The sequence below is a fragment of the Filicampus tigris genome, chromosome 8, assembly GCF_054856515.1.
Source record: "Filicampus tigris isolate MCC_2025a chromosome 8, RoL_Ftig_1.0, whole genome shotgun sequence".
Taxonomy (NCBI): Eukaryota; Metazoa; Chordata; class Actinopteri; order Syngnathiformes; family Syngnathidae; genus Filicampus; species Filicampus tigris.
The window spans coordinates 2,107,210-2,124,628 of NC_141224.1; the positions used below are offsets into that span (position 1 = coordinate 2,107,210).

At 44.7% G+C, this 17,419-nt stretch overlaps 2 protein-coding genes across 3 annotated transcripts in view; both read left to right on the forward strand.

Annotated features, from left to right (window-relative positions):
- The window catches only part of lipeb (lipase, hormone-sensitive b), a 33,001-nt gene extending 27,127 nt beyond the window's left edge, over positions 1–5,874 (forward strand). For both annotated transcript variants that reach the window (XM_086039062.1, XM_086039063.1), the window contains one exon: positions 1,103–5,874. In XM_086039062.1, coding sequence (XP_085895188.1) covers positions 1,103–1,474 — 372 coding nt within the window. In that variant the 3' untranslated portion in view covers positions 1,475–5,874. The remainder of the gene's footprint in view (positions 1–1,102) is intronic.
- Positions 5,875–7,020: 1,146 nt separating this feature from the next.
- Positions 7,021–17,419, forward strand: part of tmem145 (transmembrane protein 145) — a 32,966-nt gene continuing 22,567 nt past the window's right edge. Inside the window, exons 1-3 of the mRNA XM_086039064.1 lie at positions 7,021–7,306; positions 14,810–14,884; positions 16,343–16,420. Of these exons, the coding sequence (XP_085895190.1) occupies positions 7,196–7,306; positions 14,810–14,884; positions 16,343–16,420 (264 nt within the window). The 5' untranslated portion in view covers positions 7,021–7,195. The remainder of the gene's footprint in view (positions 7,307–14,809; positions 14,885–16,342; positions 16,421–17,419) is intronic.

Here is a 17,419-nt window from a genome sequence, read left to right on the forward strand (position 1 = left end):
CGCTGTCTGCATGTGTTTGCAAGATCATTAGCGAGTTGTTTGGATTTCCCACCTGCGAGCGTGATTATTTGACGTGACCCGTTGGGCCATTCAGTCAATTCAAAGCGACATTTTGCGCAAAATACACAGGTTGAAGGCAGCTGGGATTTTCTAATTACTGTTTCTTTTTACATTGTGACTTGATATTTTTGTAATATTACAACTTTTGTGCTGATTAGTTCTTATAGTGGTTTATGATGGCAGTCTTTGAAACGGCACTGTCATTTTGACGTGGCGATTTTGGAGAAACTCTCGGAATTTCGGCCCATTTGACTTTATTGGTGGGTGTTTTTTAATCCAAACTTCTCAGCCATTTGGAGAAAGGCTTCCCTGAGTAGCAGACGAAACCAAAACGTGGAGGACATAGTTCAAAAAGGACACTGTAGAGCTGTAATTTTAATAGCTCTGTAACATTTCTGCTCACGGTCATCATACCGTCAGATTCAAATATTGGCCCATGTCCGGTTGAGAAATAATGAAGTCATACTGTTTTACTCTAACTTGATGGTTTTTTGGGTTTTTTTTTTTGCTAAATTTCCCCAACATAAAAAACCATTTCCCCAAACTAATCGTCAGATTTTCAGAATTTGGGGTGTGTTGTGCTCAGGTTGAAGTGGCCATTCCAACCAAAGTTGGCATTTTCACAGACTATCATCTTGTCACGTTGCTGCTGTAAAAACCCATACAAATAGTTGCCAACAATGTAGCGAGGGTGCAAACGAATTTGAGGTTCCCTGTTAATAATCACATTAAATTGCTGCCAAATATGAATCCATATAAATGTAAACTGTCGCAAATCATTTTAAATGTTATCTGACCGGCAGGACTTAGTTCATGAAAACCCTCAATTGGAAGCCGGAGGTTGTAACATCAAACCTCCTGGAGTGACGGCAACATAAGCTCCTCTGCAAATTGTGCTTGTTCGCGATTTCCAAAATGGCTCCAAGTGAGTCAGCGAGAAGGCAAATATGGCAGGCACAAAGCAGAACTGGCCACTTGGCTTCCTTCTCCTCATCCCTCCATTAAGATGCCTGACACGTGCCGTTTCCTTCTCTCTCCTCAGGCGTGCGCCCTGGACCCCATGCTGGACGACTCGGTGATGTTCGCCAAGCGCCTGCGGGCCGTCGGGCAGCCCGTCACCCTGTGCGTGGTGGACGACCTCCCCCACGGCTTCCTCAGCCTGTCTCAGCTCTCCCGGGAGACCAGGGAGGCGGCCAGCGTGTGCGCCGAGCGGATCCGCGCCGTCTTCACGCAGAAGGAGACGCCGCCGCCCGAGCCGCGCAAGCACCGCAAGCTGGAACGGACCGACAGGGGCGACGCCACCGCCGCCCTGTTTGTCCGAGGTGAGCTGGACGCCGGGCTCGGGGCCAAAATGGCCGAAGGAGACGGCTTTGTTACCATCACCCAAAGTGACGTTGAGGGTGTCGGGGCTTAGGAAAAGACAAGACAGACGCATTTGGGCAAGGCCGTGCCGAGACCACAAAGAGGAAGAAAGCCTCCCTCTGCTTTGAAAACTTGACGGCGGTCCCGTATGAGTGCCGTCCGGCATCCGTTGAACGATGCTTCACGCTTTTAAGGACGTATTATGTCGCAGCGCCATCTATTTGACGTAGGTCAGGCTTCTGGGCACTCCACGTGGGTTCTGGAGCGGATAATCGGATAAGACGCTCCTCGGCCGTATCGTTCCAATCTGAGCGGCCCCGTTGTCCCTTCGGAGACTCTCGGCGGCTCACCTAATAGTGCCGCATTGTGCTCTCCATTACGCCGTCAATACGGCTCACTTTGTCGACGCTAACTCTGTTGACTCGCAGCACAAATCCAATTATCCAAAAAACAGACCTGAAAGAAAGGCTGCATTTCTTTGCTGGTGGACTTTTTTTGTTTGTTTGTTATTCAATCATTTGCTGCTGTTGTTCATCCATTCCTATCATGTCTCCATCCATATCCATGCCTGCGCTGTAATGGTCGACCTTGCGCCGCACAACTTTGTGTTGAACTGTCATTCTGTGCCGTTGATTCCACCATGTGAGCGTGCTCAGCACTTGTTAAGGAACAGCTGCTTCGAATTCTGCGGCTAAGTGAATTTTTTTTCTTCGTAACAATGTGTACTGAGACCATAAGGAGGAGGAGGCAAAGATATTTGATAACCGGGCATCCAAGTATGGAACCGATTGCAACACAAGACGTGCCTCCTAAAAAATGAGCGTCCGTTATTCGTCATCCGTCTGCAGCGTGGGTACCCTTCCATCGTCCGTCATTCGCCTTTTTTTCCAGGGGGGAAAAAATAGTTCCCATCTATAGGCCGGTCCCCCTCTAATTTTAAACGACCGTCCGTCGGCGAGTTCTGCTCAACTTTCATTCGCATATTTCAGCAGCACCTATAAAATGCCACTCGAAGACAGTATTCATCTGCGTTAACACATTCCGCTTCATCATCAATGTCAAGTAATTTGACTGTACAGTGTACATGGTTCAGTGGGGTAGGAAGCGGGCCTGACTGTGAATCACGCTCTTTATAATTGCCATTATAAAAAAAAAAAATCTTGGATTTTTGGAGTGAATATTTTGCTCTCAAAATCTGATGGAACAACGCTGTTACTTCAGTTTAATGCTGCTGCTCCACAGAGGGTCGTAACTTGTTGTGGTCATCTTGCTTTTATGGCGATATGTGGCCTCACTTGATACTTTTTTTCTTTCGCACAATTTTGTGAACATTTTCAGGGGAAAAAAACTATAAAGTGGGGGTTGGAGTAAAAAAAGTATGCAACTAAGTCAGGGAGCAGGAAAAAATACCACAAATAAGCTGGGAGTTGCACCAAGAACGACAGATAGACAATAGACAGTAAAAATGGAGTTTTATTATGCAGTGTTTGCATTTCCCCTCCAGGTTCCAAATGGGTTACAAAAATACATCAAACAAAAATGCACTGCCCCCATAAAAAGGTTGGAATTGCCTATAGATGCCACAATATGCCGCCAAAATAATATTTTTATAATAGTGTTTTTCTCTGATAATAAGGGCGTTTTTCCACAGCGATTAATGGATTAAAAAAAATCTGCTATGAAGTGGATTTCCTAGTAGTGTTTCGAATATACAAGGCAACAGCATCATGCATTTTAGCTGTTAGGTTTATGTCTTTACAGGTTGCCTAAAATATTCAGCAACAGCAACTATTCAATTTTATTAGATGTGCAAAATCTACACACCGCATATTTTGAAATATACGTCGCTCCAGAGTATAAGTCGCAGCAGTCATAAAAAACATTAGTCGCTCTGCAAATCTAAGTTACATTTTTGGGAGGAAAATGTATTTTTCTGCAAGCTGTGAAGCACACTGCTTGACTCCCAACGTTCGGAAACTCAGACTTGTTCAAATATTCAGAGTGCTCCAACAAAAGGAGTGGCGGAGCTCAGTGCATCGGCGGAGTTACGTCACAAGTTAGCTGTCATAACTGTTCTTCTTCGTCTTTTAGTTTTTCTATTTTCTTTTGGCTGTTGGCAAATACTTTTGGTGCTTTACCGCCACCTTTCGCATTCTTAAGAAGGTGGCCACCGATGGTAAAATATATTTTTTATTATTATATGAATTATCCCATTGAATTCTTCGTCCACAAAGGCAGTATTACACAGAGTTCCGCATGTTGTCCGGCACATGCAATGTATTCTTGCTGGGAAAATGTGTGGCTTTAGTTCCCTTTTAAGGCTTTGAGGAGCATTTAGTATTTTCACCCGACGTGCAAAAATCCTCCCCCGTAGACTCTGAGCGGGATTTTCAGCAGCAAAGTCGAGCGAGTGGATTAGCGCTGCCACATTTTGCTGTCAGACGGATGAAGACAAGCGACGCGGTTGAGTCGGAAGACGGCCGAGCTCATCCTCCCCGCCGCGTCGGGCTCGACTTTGCTCTCTCTTTCCACTTTTGCTGTGCTTTGTACGTTTTCATATATATTTTTGTTGTCATCTTCGCCTAATGCCAGGAACGCGGCATCAATTGCAAGCGAGCATGAGTTTGAACTGGCACTTTAAGCATCCGCTGCTCAAACCTCCCGACGGAGGTTCCAAAAGTTTTCAGCCACTTTTAAACAGAGATCCTGAGAGATCTGGCCCTGCAAACGCAGAATTTTGCCACGTTCAAATTTAATAGACGGCGCCAATGCCGCCACCTGGTGTGACGTATACAGAGCGGGCGAGGTCAGTGTCGGGCTTTAGACTTCACACAGAACCCAGCAAAGGCGGGATATCGCCGCGGCTGTTTGTGACTTCGCAAGGCGACATCATCGCAATCCGATAATGACGTGGCACAAGCGGCAGCAATTGCTTTCTCCACTCCGGTCTTGTCATTGAACACTCCTTTTCACACACTTTTAAATGTTTTTTTTTGTGTGTGTGTGTGTGTGTGTGTGTGGATTTATTGCTGTCAAAAATTGCTGAAACGTTGCTGTTTTGTCAATGCAATGCTGCTGCTCCACAGACGGGCCCAACCTGTCGTTGTCATGCTTCATTCAGCCTTCACGGCAACATGCTGCCTCACTCACTTTCTACACCTTTTTTTTTTTTTTTTTTTTTTCCTCCGCAAAACTTGCGGTCGACATGAACTTTGATTAGGGATCAGCAAACTGGAGTCCGAGTTTGAGATGGGCGGATTTCAAAAAGATTTACCGACGTGACCCAAGTTACCTCGACCTTCTTGGCACACTCGTCCTTGAAAAATAATTGTGATTCTCGAGAAATACGTTGGCCTTGTTGACTGGGAGAGGGCCGCTTTGCCGGTTTGACTGCCGGCAGCTACTTCAGCCGGCGTGTGTTAGGATTTCAAATCCGCAGGATTCCTGAGTTGGAAATAATGGCACAGCCTTGCCCAAAATGAAAACCTAAGTCATTTCTGATCACGACCGTTCTTGCATGGTCTCCGGAATAAAAGAGGATTTCAGTTTTGGAGTGGCAGGTGGCTGGCGAGGACATTACCAATTTGACCTCCACTTCTTTACGTGGCATGTGTTCGGATTGAAAATCAGGAGGATTTGTAGATTGGAAAACTGGGGCTGGCCTTGGCCAACTTTGATTTGAAATCGTTCCGGATCACGAAGGTTCTCGCATTTTTGGACTACTTGAGGACACTGAACCAATTTGACCTCCAGCATGTGTTGGAAAATTGTGCTTGTCCTTTGAAGTAGTTGTGCTTCCGGGATCACAGTTCTCATTTGGACATGGGATTGAAAGCGAGCTTGACATTTCCGCCTGGTCAAAGACACCAGTTTTACCTACACTTGTTCAGCAATCCGTTAAGTTGATTCGGTTTTGTGTTGACTTGAAGAATTGTCTCTGTACTTGGACAACAAAACCAAGTAAAGACTTTTGACTAGTGGACTGACTAACTAACTTCGAACCAGTTAGCGACTGACCTCACGTGTGTCCTGCGACGTTTCCCGACATTGCGTCATTTACGTATCGATCAAGCTTCAAGTTCAGAACCAAAGACTGCAAGTTACGACGCTGAGACCGTACTTACTGTTCATTTGTTCTCCAGTCAATGCAGCTGCTAGTTGACTTTATTTACTTTTAATCACATCATGCTGTAAAAATGCAAATCAGCTGTAGTTAAACAAGCCATGGACTGGAAACAACGCTGCGTTTCCTTTCGGAAAACACCACAAGTGCAAACCTGTGAATTGACTTTGTCAAAGAAAAGGAGTCAAATGTATTTTTATCCTTGTTATGATCCGTGTAGATATTTTTATCGAAAGCGCTGTATGTCAAATGTGATTCTTTCGCAGGGTTCATACACAAATGGTCTGTCTGTTGATTTTTATCCAAAATAAATCCATCCAACCAATGAACTTGTCTTGTGTGTCATTGCAGTCGTCACAATGAAAGTCAAGCGAAAGTCAGCGAGTGGGGAAGAAAATATGATGATTCCGAAAATGCAGTAGATGAGTAGACACTTTCTGATGTATGAGTGCGTACTTGGAAACTTTTCTTATTTTGTTTCCAACTGTCACCGCACAGCCGAGCTTGAAATTTGAGCTTTGCAGGTTCAAAGCCGTAAATGATAATGCGTCGTTGTTGTTTTTGTTTGTTTGTTTTTATGGGTAGTGTCCTGCAGGATGTTAATACACACAACATTGCTGTAAACAAAAACTAAATGTGTGTGTTTCGGATATAAATCTAATCAAGGGACTTTTAAAACAACTTTTTATTGGACTTTAACAACAAATGCACCATCACCCTCTGAAAATTATGGAACTCCATAGCTTTTCTTTTTCATCCGAATCACCTGAAAAAATGCTGAACATTTCCCCCATCCATTTTCATCTGTGAATTAAAAAAAAAAAACGGCATTTTTGCTTTTTCAAAAGTAGTAATAGAAAAATAGACAATGTTCCTTTTCATCATGTTTCTGCTGTATATGAAAACACAAAATATACAAAAAAAAAACCTATGCTTTTTTTTTCTTTGTATTTCAGATAAAAACCCGTAACGTAGACAATCTTTGCTTTGGTACAGAATACAGATTGTATGGCCACACAGTAGATGAATATTAATAAACTTTGTGTTGCTATGTAATTTTAAAAAAGTTTTTTCTTTGCATTCAGAATAATTTTAAAAAAATTGTGGCCTTTGTACCTTATACATGCGTAATATAAATATTCAGAACATTCTTGTCCAATGAAAAACATGTTTTGTTTTTAATGTTCTATTACAAAAACTGTATAATAAAAGATATTTTTCATATGTTTCGGAATTTAAAAAATGTAAAATTGAAACAAATAAGTGGTGCATATTGTAAAAGTGTGCAAAATTGTATATGACGTGTCCAAAAACGTACCTTTTAATAGCATAGCGACATCGGCAAAGCACGCAATCGCTGTACTCCCCCTAGTGGCTGGGAACAAAACTGGAGATGACGTCAGAGCGATGTGATTGGACAACAGCCTTTTAAAAGGCCGTCATCCACTGACATTTCCATATCAACGTGTGCTGCATTGACACGGGTGCGCATGCGTACACGCACGCTTCCATCCATCTTAAACAGCCAGAAGTGGAGGCCGCGTGAACGCGCCCCCTCCCCTGCCCTCCCTTCCGTGCGCGCTCCCGCCCCCGACTCCAGCTCGGAGCGAGCCCCCAGCACAGACGAGCCTCAGCGGGGGAGCGAGAAAGATGGAGGCGCGGCTCGGAGGGAGACTGCTGTGGCTGGCCGCGCTGTCCGGCGTCCTCTGCTTGGACACGGTGGTCGGGAAATACGTCAAAGGCGTCGTGGACACCAAGGACGTGAGTGACGCTTTTCTTGCCTCTTTTTCAACATTTTTTCTTCCTTTTTTGACGACGACGTCTCCGGTTGGAAGCGTCCACATTCCACCGTGCTTCGTCAAGTTCATCGCATGTGCCGCCATTGAGCAGCACCTTTGCCTTGGCGTGTCGTCTTATCCGACCGGTGCCAGCCCAGGTGGGCTATGAATTACCCCCCTTTTTTTTTTTTTTTTTTTTTTTTTTTAAATGTCCGCCGCGGGGCGACACCGGTTACAGGTGTGCGTCACGTGACCGTCGCGGCGCGAGTTTGACGTTCGTGTGTCGCTTCGGTCGCTCGGGCATCGCGGGTCGCAGGTTCGAGACCCGCCGCAGTGGTGGACTTAATGAGCGAAGGACGGAAATGTGCACAGGTGGCTGCGCCTTCATCTCCGCTCTCGCTGTCGAATGCCCGCTTGCACAGTGCAGTGAGAGACTCCAAGGCCGGAGTTAGCAACCGCCCGCACATGTCACAAATGGACGCATGCGGGGTCGCTATCTATTTGAGCAGAGTCTGTCTATTAGACACACTTCCTCAATTATTGCCAAAGGTGGCAACCACTTGACTAAATCGATACTACGCTTCAAGTAGACATTTCTCCCTCGGGAAAAACAACGTATGTATTACTGCGAATTTGGTTTTATATGATTAAAAATGCTTTTGAAACAGCTCAGTCCAACTTGTATAAGTGTCACTCATCAATTACCGTAGATGTTTCATTTTCTTTCCCCTTTGGACAAAATAACATGACATGTGTGATAGAAATGCGCGTTTCTAACACCATACTTCAAATGAAAAACTCAGTGATGGTCACTTCGATAAATAGATGCCATATCTCAAATAGACGTCCCCTCCTCTGGATAAAAATAACATATTCGTACAATTACAAGTATTATTTAATGCAATAAAACTGCATCAAATAGAAAAAGCATGCCACACCTCAAATAAACATTTTATTTACCCCTTTGGAGAAAAAATACAAATGTGTCCTCAATGAACACCTTACCTTTTATTAAATTCTTTGCATGTGCTGTCTACTTGATTAGATGCCACACCTCCAATAGACACTGGCTTTTCACCCTCACACTGTTCTCATTACACTTTTTTAAAAATGGTAGCTATGCTTTGAAGTTCTCCCCCAATGGAATGCTGTCTCCTAATGAATTAAATGTGCATATTCTATAAATTGAAATCCTTACTCCTAATGAATTTATTCTGAAAACGTGGAAAGGTGGATGCCCACTTACGCCAGCTCCCTCCGTGCAATGCGATTGAGTCAATTCGGGATTCAGGCCTTTGCCAAGGCTGAGGAAGACACTTTCAACAATAGCCACTTCCTGCACAATTGTATTAAAAAATGTCCCATATACTCCACTTGAAAAAGCACCCTACTCCAATTAATTACCGGATGTGGCAACTTGTCCAATAAGGAAAAATAACTTGTTTAGGGCTATGATTCTTATGCAGTAGGATAGTGTGTTCCCAACACCTTACCCCTAATAAATCACCTTGTTATTCACTTTAATAAATAGATGGCGCACGTCATATGGATGCCTCATTTTTCCCCTTAGGGAGAAAAAATAACTTACTGCTATTGGTTGGTTATTATATCAGCACATTTGAAGCGTCTTACCCCTAATTAATTGCTGTATGTGTCGTTCACTTGAATAATTAGATGCCACGCCTCAAATAGACTCCTCCATTTTTTCCCCTTCAGGAATAAATTAACATGTTCATCACTGCAATTATGAAATTGTGATTTGCTGTTATTAAGAAAAATGCATTTGGAATTCCTGACCTCAAATTACTTGCTTGCCACACCTCAAACATTCATCCGCACACTTTAAAAAATATATACATTAAGAAAAAAAAAACGCTCTCTCCCCAGTGCTCTTGACCCCTAATGAAATGCTATACGTCGTCCACTTGAATAGATAACACACCTCGTGTGGACTCACCCTTTGCCCCCCCTTTAAATTACTTTACCATCTACAATTGGATCAACTGGACACCTTTTTTTCCTCATATTATAAAAATGTATTCTTACACCAAAAGATCTGCCCCAGTTATTAACACCTCACCACTCAATCACTTTCATGTGCCTTGCATGTAAATCGAGGCCATGTTTAAGAAAAAATCTCAACTGTAGAGTGCTGCAAAGAGCTTTTAGAATGTGCCCTGTATTCTTTTTTTTTTTTTTTAATGAGGGTATTTTTGCACGATTCCCAGGTTCTCATGTAATGCCAGCATTTGATGTCGCCGCCAATACGAAACAAAAAAGGTGAAAAAATAAAAAAAACCATGGCGAGAACCGGCGCATGCGTAAGTGCGCACCCCCCCCAATGCTGGGCCACAGCAAAGCCACAATCTATCAGCCACGCCACAGCCGACACACAATTCAGTGGCAACTCTGACGCTGACTCGATGAACAAGCAGTTGGCGCACCGCCCCGGACGATGGCGCACGCCCGAAGTGGATGGATGTGCTTGATGGCGGGCTGCGTTCATCTATCAGCGCTGGCGCCGTGTCCTTGAAAAGGCAACACTCACTCTGTAAAGATGCTCCGGCAGCTGCAATGTACAAGCTAGTCTAGCTCAAAGACACTTTGTCTTCCAATATGGAGCCCCAATTTATTGGCCACTGCAACAGATGAACGTCTCGCCTCAAGTAGACGCCGGTTATCCCGCCACCGCCCACACCGTGGTGCCAGTAGGTGGCGCTAATGACCTTAATTGGGACTGATAGCGCCATTTGTTGGCCTTGACGTTGTTCACAACTCAGACACTAATCAAGCACTTTCTCCACCAGTGGTCATCCAACCACCAGGGGGCGAACGCAAGGTTAAGACTTCCTTAATTTGCCGCGATAACAGACATATGATTCGAGGGCAGTTCGATTTTAACGCGGATCAACTCGATTCGCTCCGATTCAGTGGGATTACGATTCGGTTTCGAGAGGTTATGACGCAATGACTTTCTCGTTGCCATTGTGACATGCATATCGTCGCTGTCCTGTGAAAAAGACTTATCTCCAATTTTGGAAACTTTTTTATTTTTCACTTTAATGCGATGTCCCTTACGCGGAAACGTGATTCATGTAAAAATAAGAAAATGAAAAAAAATGGAGATGACTATTTTTCACATGACAGCGACGATATGAATGATAAATGTGGCATTTCCTTCAAAGAGATATCTCTTCAATAAAAGACATTTCGATATGTCTCTCGATATCATTTTAATATGGAATGATTCAATGCACTCATATCTTTTGAATCAAAACCGATTTTACATTAGGGTTGGCCGAGTACCGATAGTAGCGGGTATCGGAATCAGGCCGATACCGGCGTTATTTTCAGGTGTCTGTAAGGTCACAATAAGATGTTTATTGCGGAATTTGACCTCTTGCGGGTGGATCGGGTGAGAAAACTTAATGAGCCTGCGTTCCTGTGAAAGATCCAAAATGAGTCGCATTTGCATCCCTCACTTCCATCTGGCGTCTTTTTCTTCTGAATGCGTCGCAGATCATTTTGCGAGCCGAGCACAACGGAGCGCTGCCATTGCCACCAGGCGGCACTGCGCTTGCCGTTTCCAGCGCGCGTGTGTGCGTGTCGCTGCCCCAAGGTCACCGCCGGTCGCAACATCAGCGTCGCCGTCCCCCCCCCCCACGCTGTGCGGGCGAAACGCCGATTGAGACGGACGCAAAGTTAATCCAAAGGCATCGCTACGGCCGAGCGGGCTTTAAGCGGCCGGGCCCGGTCGATGGCGCCAATCAGCCTAAGTGGCCGGTGGCGTGCGCTCAAACGTCCCTTCGGAGCGGCGGTGGCCGGGGCGAAGGTCGGGGGAAGGCGCGGCGGGGAACATCTTGGCTGCCAGACACGATGCAAACTTTTCCGAGCGCTCGCTGACAAACACGCGCGAATCCACCGTGGACGGATTTGAAGGAGACATCCGGCCGGCTGCTCGCTATTAATTGTGGAAGCCCAGACTGGGTGGGGGTGGATGGGCGGGGGGCGGGCCTTTGGGGTAAAGTGAGTGCTGGTAAAAAGAGCAAAGTCATTTGAACTAGTAGAAGGTGCACTTGCCGCTTCCTCGTTCCAAGATGAGATCTGCCGTTGTCATCCTTGCACGGCCGCAAGCCACGCTCGACTCTCTATTGGTGTGTCCGTCTCCGGCCTCCGTTTCCGCGTTTTTGCTTTCCACCAGGGCTTTTCATTTTGGCGCTTCCCTCCTATTTAGTTGTGATTCGATGTATTTGTGTTCCGCTCGCTCGTTTCTCATTTCCTTGCTTGGGGCATGGCAAAGATCCACAAGTTTGACATGGGCAAGCATGCTTGAGAATGCGGATGGTCCGATCCGATCCGATCCAGGCCTACTAAAATAACCAAATCAAGGTATCCCAACATGACAATTTTTATATGGCTATGCATCAGTAGTGGTTTAAATGAAGTAAATAAAATGTTTTATTCTTGACTGAAGAAATGAAGAAAAATCACAAATCCGATTTTTTTCAGCCCATACCGATTATCTGAAAATCACGTGGTCGGCACCCATTTCCGATCGCGCGACCGGAAAGTGACAATGTCCTCGGCGTCTCCTCTCCTCTGGCCCAAAGTCATTCGGGATCCACTCCGGTTCAGCCGCGGCTCGAATGAGGACAAGAAAGAAAAAAAAAAAATGGCAGCCTTCGGTAGCGTCGTTTGCTACCTTCAAAATGTTGCCGGTCTCAAATCCCCAAAATGCCGCGGCGCTTTAAACGGTGCCGAAAATCCTTCGTACTGTCATCAAAGTGGACACAATCGCAGCCGGTGCATCTCTTTTTAACGAGCGACTTATGATAAAACGCTTTTGACTGTTGGTGTGTTTGAGAAGGAAGGACTGCTTTCATGTGTCCGTCTGTCGACTTGAGCGTGCGCGCGCATGCGCGCGTGTTGACGATGTGTTGCAGGCGTTGTGTATCCCTGACTAATGAATCATTGAGAGGCGCGGCGGTCCGGGGGTGACTCCACGAGCTGATTGGTAATTAATTGTTAATGAGGCGTAGCAGGCAAACGGGCGTCTGGAGAGAAGCACGCAGATGAAAGGAGCAGATTGCCAGGGAGGAAAGCGGCAAAACGGAACGATGCTAAACCGGCTGGATGCGGCGTGGAGGGCTGGCGCCTGATTAATGGCCTGCCAGAGAGAGAGAGAAAAAAAAAAAAAAAAAAAAAAAAATGGTGGCGTGCCGACCATTTGTGGACGCTACGCACCCGGAAACGTGCAGGAGTCGTCTTCTTTCATTCTGATGTTCTCCAAGGACGCTTCTTTTGATCCAATTTGCGAAAAATGCCTTCTGGATTTGTTTCGGTTATTATGGGACTACTTGATTATTACTGCGACTGTATGCTTGGAAAAAATCTGACGTTATTCTTCTAACGTTCCAGCAATACTCGAATTACAAATTTTGTAATAGAACTTTTTCAAAGTGATAAGATTTTACCGTCGGAAAAAAAAAACGAGTTATCGATTAAACAGCCGATGGATTTAATCGGCCGATATTAGCTCTTTTAAAATCATCAAAAAAATGCTTACAAATTTTACAAAAGTAAACTTCGAAATGAATTTTTCGTCCTGATTCCAATCTGCCCTCGTTTTTTCTCCAGCACATCAGGTTTTTCAAAATAATATAATATCGATAACATGTAATGTATGTGTTAATATTTGTCAATTAAGGGTTAGGTCCAGCAACAGGTGGATTTTTTTTGTCATATCTGTGTATAAATGACAATACATTGTAAAATACGATCCGCACAAGCTTTTATAGGTCAATCTTAAAAAATGACATTCAACTCAAGTCACCCAAAATGTCAGCTAATTTTTGCAGATTTTTCTCCGTTGTAAAGTTCAACAAAACAAACACAGTCACATTTTTTTTTTTTATCTTTAATGTTGCAAAGTGACCAAAAAGAAGCTGTTTTATTCATTATGTAGTTTTATTGATTAATCGGATAACAGAATTTTTCTTTGCCAAATATTGGAATCGATATCGGGCGCAAAGAATCCATATTGGTCAGGCCCTAAACGACTTTGCTTTCATAACATTACGACTTTATTTTGGGAACGTTACGACTTCATTCTTGCGCGAATATCAAATTCAGTTTTTTTGTTGTTGTTTTTTTTTCCCCGGAACTTCTCAACTTCATTCCCGTACTGTCCCTACTTTATACGATAAAAATGTCTTCCGCATCCTACTGTGTGTGCGTGTGTGTTTTGAGGCGAAAGGAAAGGAAAGGCAAACGGAAGTCGAGCCATTAAAGCGCTCTTAAGCTTATTGTTCAACGTCAGCCACAATGGCCGCCGGCGTGATTGAGGCGCAGAGGTGGAAGACAAACGCGCAAATAAGCGCTCGGCCAAACAAAAAAAAACGCTTGTCCTTAATGACCGCCTTCTGCCTTTTTCTGTTTGCCGTGTCTATGGCAGCCGCGACGCTGAAGGCATGCCGCCGCCGCCGCCGTTGTCATGGCGACAAGCGGCCACAGCTGCCGGCCCGCCGCCGCTTCAAAGAGATCCACCTCCGGATTGTGGCTCGGTGCCACCTCGGTTGTCACGGGGATGCAGGGTGGCGGCGCTGAGGGGCCTCGGGGGACGGAGGGGGGGGGGCCCGGTGAGTTATAAGCCGAAGGTTCCCGGGGCCCGCCGCCGGCTAGCTGGCAGACGGCGGCTGAATTATGGCTGCGCTTTTGTCCAAGTTGATGTACGGCGACGAAAGCTGGCGCCGCTAGCCTGCTTTTAGTTCTCAGCGGCGGAATTACAAGGCCTGTTGATGTAGCAAGGCCACAGGTAATCACTGTATAATAGCGCACGGACAGATTCGATTTTTTTTTTTTTTTTTTTTTCCTTTCTTTTTTCTCCCCAACTCTGTCTGGAGAGTTCATAGCAACCAGCCTTCAGGCCACTTTTTTAATAAGTGCAAAGGAGAAGCATGTCGGAGTCGGCAGGAGGTCCACTTTCTGTGTCAAGTCAGAACTGTGCGCGCGCGCGCACACACACGTGGGAACGAGGAGGAGGGTTTGACGTTAAATCTCCAGATGTTGAGGTTATCGTCTCAATTTGATTTTTTGATTTTTTTTTTTTTTTTTTTTTTTCTTGCCCTCAAGTTGACCTTGTCTGCGCAATGGGAGATGAAACTTTGAACAGTCCTCATTTTACTGCATGAGCAATCATGTCCAAACTTTTGACTTTCAAATATTATATTATTGAAAGTTTTGCAGCATTTGGTACCGGGGCCTTCAGTGAAGATCACATTACACTTCTAAAAAAAAAAAACCAGAAGTTTTGCTCTGACCGAGTAGTAATTTAGCTGCACCGTCACATGGCAATCGGATAAAAGTCACAACGGCTCGCAAAGTGACACATTTTGCGGGAGGCTGCTTGTACTCAAGACATTAGAAAATGCACTTTCCATAACGTGTCCCTCATCATGCGCATATTTTTTTTTTCTTGACTTCATAGGACTGGGTCTTCCTCACTCGCTTCTGCTTCCTCACCGACTTCGGACGTCTCGACTTCCGGTTCCGTTACCCCAAGGTAAGACGGCCGCGCTGTGTGTGTGTGTGTGCGCGCGCGCGCGTGCGCCTGTGGTTGCTTCCACGTCACTGTCACACTGACCTCGCAGTCAGCATCCGAAATTCTTCCTCCCACTGCTCATAAAACCTCATCTTTAGAATGTTATTTACTTAACTAGCCAGCTAGCTAGCTACTAGTTGATTATTGAGCTAGCTCACCGCAAGTTACTTATAGAGCTAGCTAGCTAGCTAGCTAGCTGACGCCTAGTTACAGTACTTTGTTGTGTTTTGTAATGTTTCCACTTTTCATATTGTGAAATATAAAGAAAAAAATCTAAGGTACAATTCTAGAGAATAAAAACAAAGCTTGGGTGGAATTTTTGAGTGTCTGTTGTGATGACTTGACTCGTAATGTAGCAGATGGAAAAGTCCTTGAAAAGAATTTCAAAATAAGAGTGGGACCTGATTGTACAAAATTCACACAATGCTCTTTTGTATGTCCATCCCTGATGTCATGTGTTGCTTTTTCTGCCTCGTGGCAATGCATCATGGGATATATTGCTGTTCTCTTCCTTTCAAGATGCATTGGAGGAATACATTGAATTTAAGCTACTATATAGAAGGTAACTTACACTCACTACTAGGCAAGACCCAATATGATTCAAATTTCGACTTTGTATTTTATTTATTTATTTATTTTAAATCGCTACCATGCTTGTCTCTGTGCGCTAGTGTGGTGCTGCACCCATCCACAAACACAATACGCAATGAAAAGTGCATTATTTGATCTCCATATTCAAAATGTGGTCTACATCTGGGATGGAAAAAACTTTAAAAGATTAAAAGGAACAGAATTTCTTAGCACTCTGAATTAGTGTACAGTATTCTAAGAAACTAGGGTTTGTCTTTTGTTAGGTGTTGCCGTTTAGGGCTTGTGAGCGCTGAGTTGATAAACGCAACACTCGGCGCGACTCCAATCGATTATTCACTTAATTTAATTTTTTTTTCATCGATGCATAGTTTAAGCAGTTTAACTCGATTTTGGAATCATCGTTACATCGCTGCTCGCTACACATTCCAACAGCGCTACAAAATGGCCAACCCGCTCCATCAGTTTCACTGTGCATAATTTGAAGTGGAACAGGCAGTGATTCCAAACAGCCACTTTTTGCCGGTTGGCGTTTTGATCGTTAGCTGGCGAAGTCGTTATCTAGCTGAAACGATCTCTTCCTTCCTCCTTTCCGGAGGCTTCCTCTTCTTCCTTGCCACCCTCCTCTTCCTCCACGCGACTTAGCCGTCACTTCTCCTCTCGATTTAGCCCCGCGGACTTGGCGGCGGCGGTGGGGGGGGGACACATTTTGTCATTGCAATCTCCAGCTGCCTCCTCTTTGATCGGCGCGCATCGCTCACCCGCCTCGCCTGGCCCGGCCTCGTAATGCCGGCCTTTTCCCTTTCTTCCCTCCCGTCTCTCTCTGTGCAGTCTCGCTGCTGTCAGAACATATTACTCTACTTTGACGATGCTTCTCAGTGGCCGGCCGTGTACAAGAGGCCCGAAAAGGTGAGCCCCTCTGATACTGTTATTCAATAAAACATTATTGGAATGGAACATGAAATCATGGGAGGGTATACCACGGAAAGCAAGTCGAAAGGGAAATACGCCTGAAAATTCGATTTGTCCCGATGCCCAATTAACTTACCCTTTACACCTCTTTACATTTGGAAGCCACATTTAATGTATGCACTAGCAATTTAAAAAATGGACATTTGATATAATTTTTGAACCTTTTATTGTCACTAACATATTTATTCAATGCATGAATTAATTCAATTTTCTTTCATGTAGTAAAATAAAATAGACATTTTTATTTTCCAAACCCTAAGTCTCTGGACTTTCTTTTGTTCACTTGTCATATGTTTTCCTCCGGCAGGACTCAATAACACGCCGCACCGATTTCAAACAAAGCCGTTCCGTTCCGTTCCGTGCCGCCCACGTTGACATTTTTCAATTATAACCGCTTATATCATATTGATCACCGCCCGCCCAATGCGGAGGTTGTTCTTTTTTCTTCCCTGCGACCAAATCAATAACGCCGTTAATAGCGACTGCAACACATCACGGGCGGGCCTCGTAAAACTTTTGTCATATCGCTGCCGTGCTACATGAGTGGGCGCGCTTGCAAAGTGTAAGGAGATGATTAAAAAGACGACTAATATGTCAGCAAGTGCGGGTGCAATCAAAACAGAGCAATTTGTCTTCCAGTGTAACGTCATCAGCAAGTTTCGGTCATAATGTCAGCATGCAGTCGAAGGTCAAATGCACGTAGTGAGGGTGGATGAATATGGATGACGGTTTCCCCGCTATATCGTCGTTCATCGTTCCCGCCCCCGTTATATCTATATATAAGCAATCATTCCTTTCAGCGATCCGATCGAACTTTAAAAGTGCTGAAAGCGTGGGGGAAGGTTCAAATTATACAGTCGGCTCCATCCAATATTTTTGATGTGGTCTTGGATTGACTGCGCAGCGGGCGCGCGCGATAATGCAAATCTGCCTGAA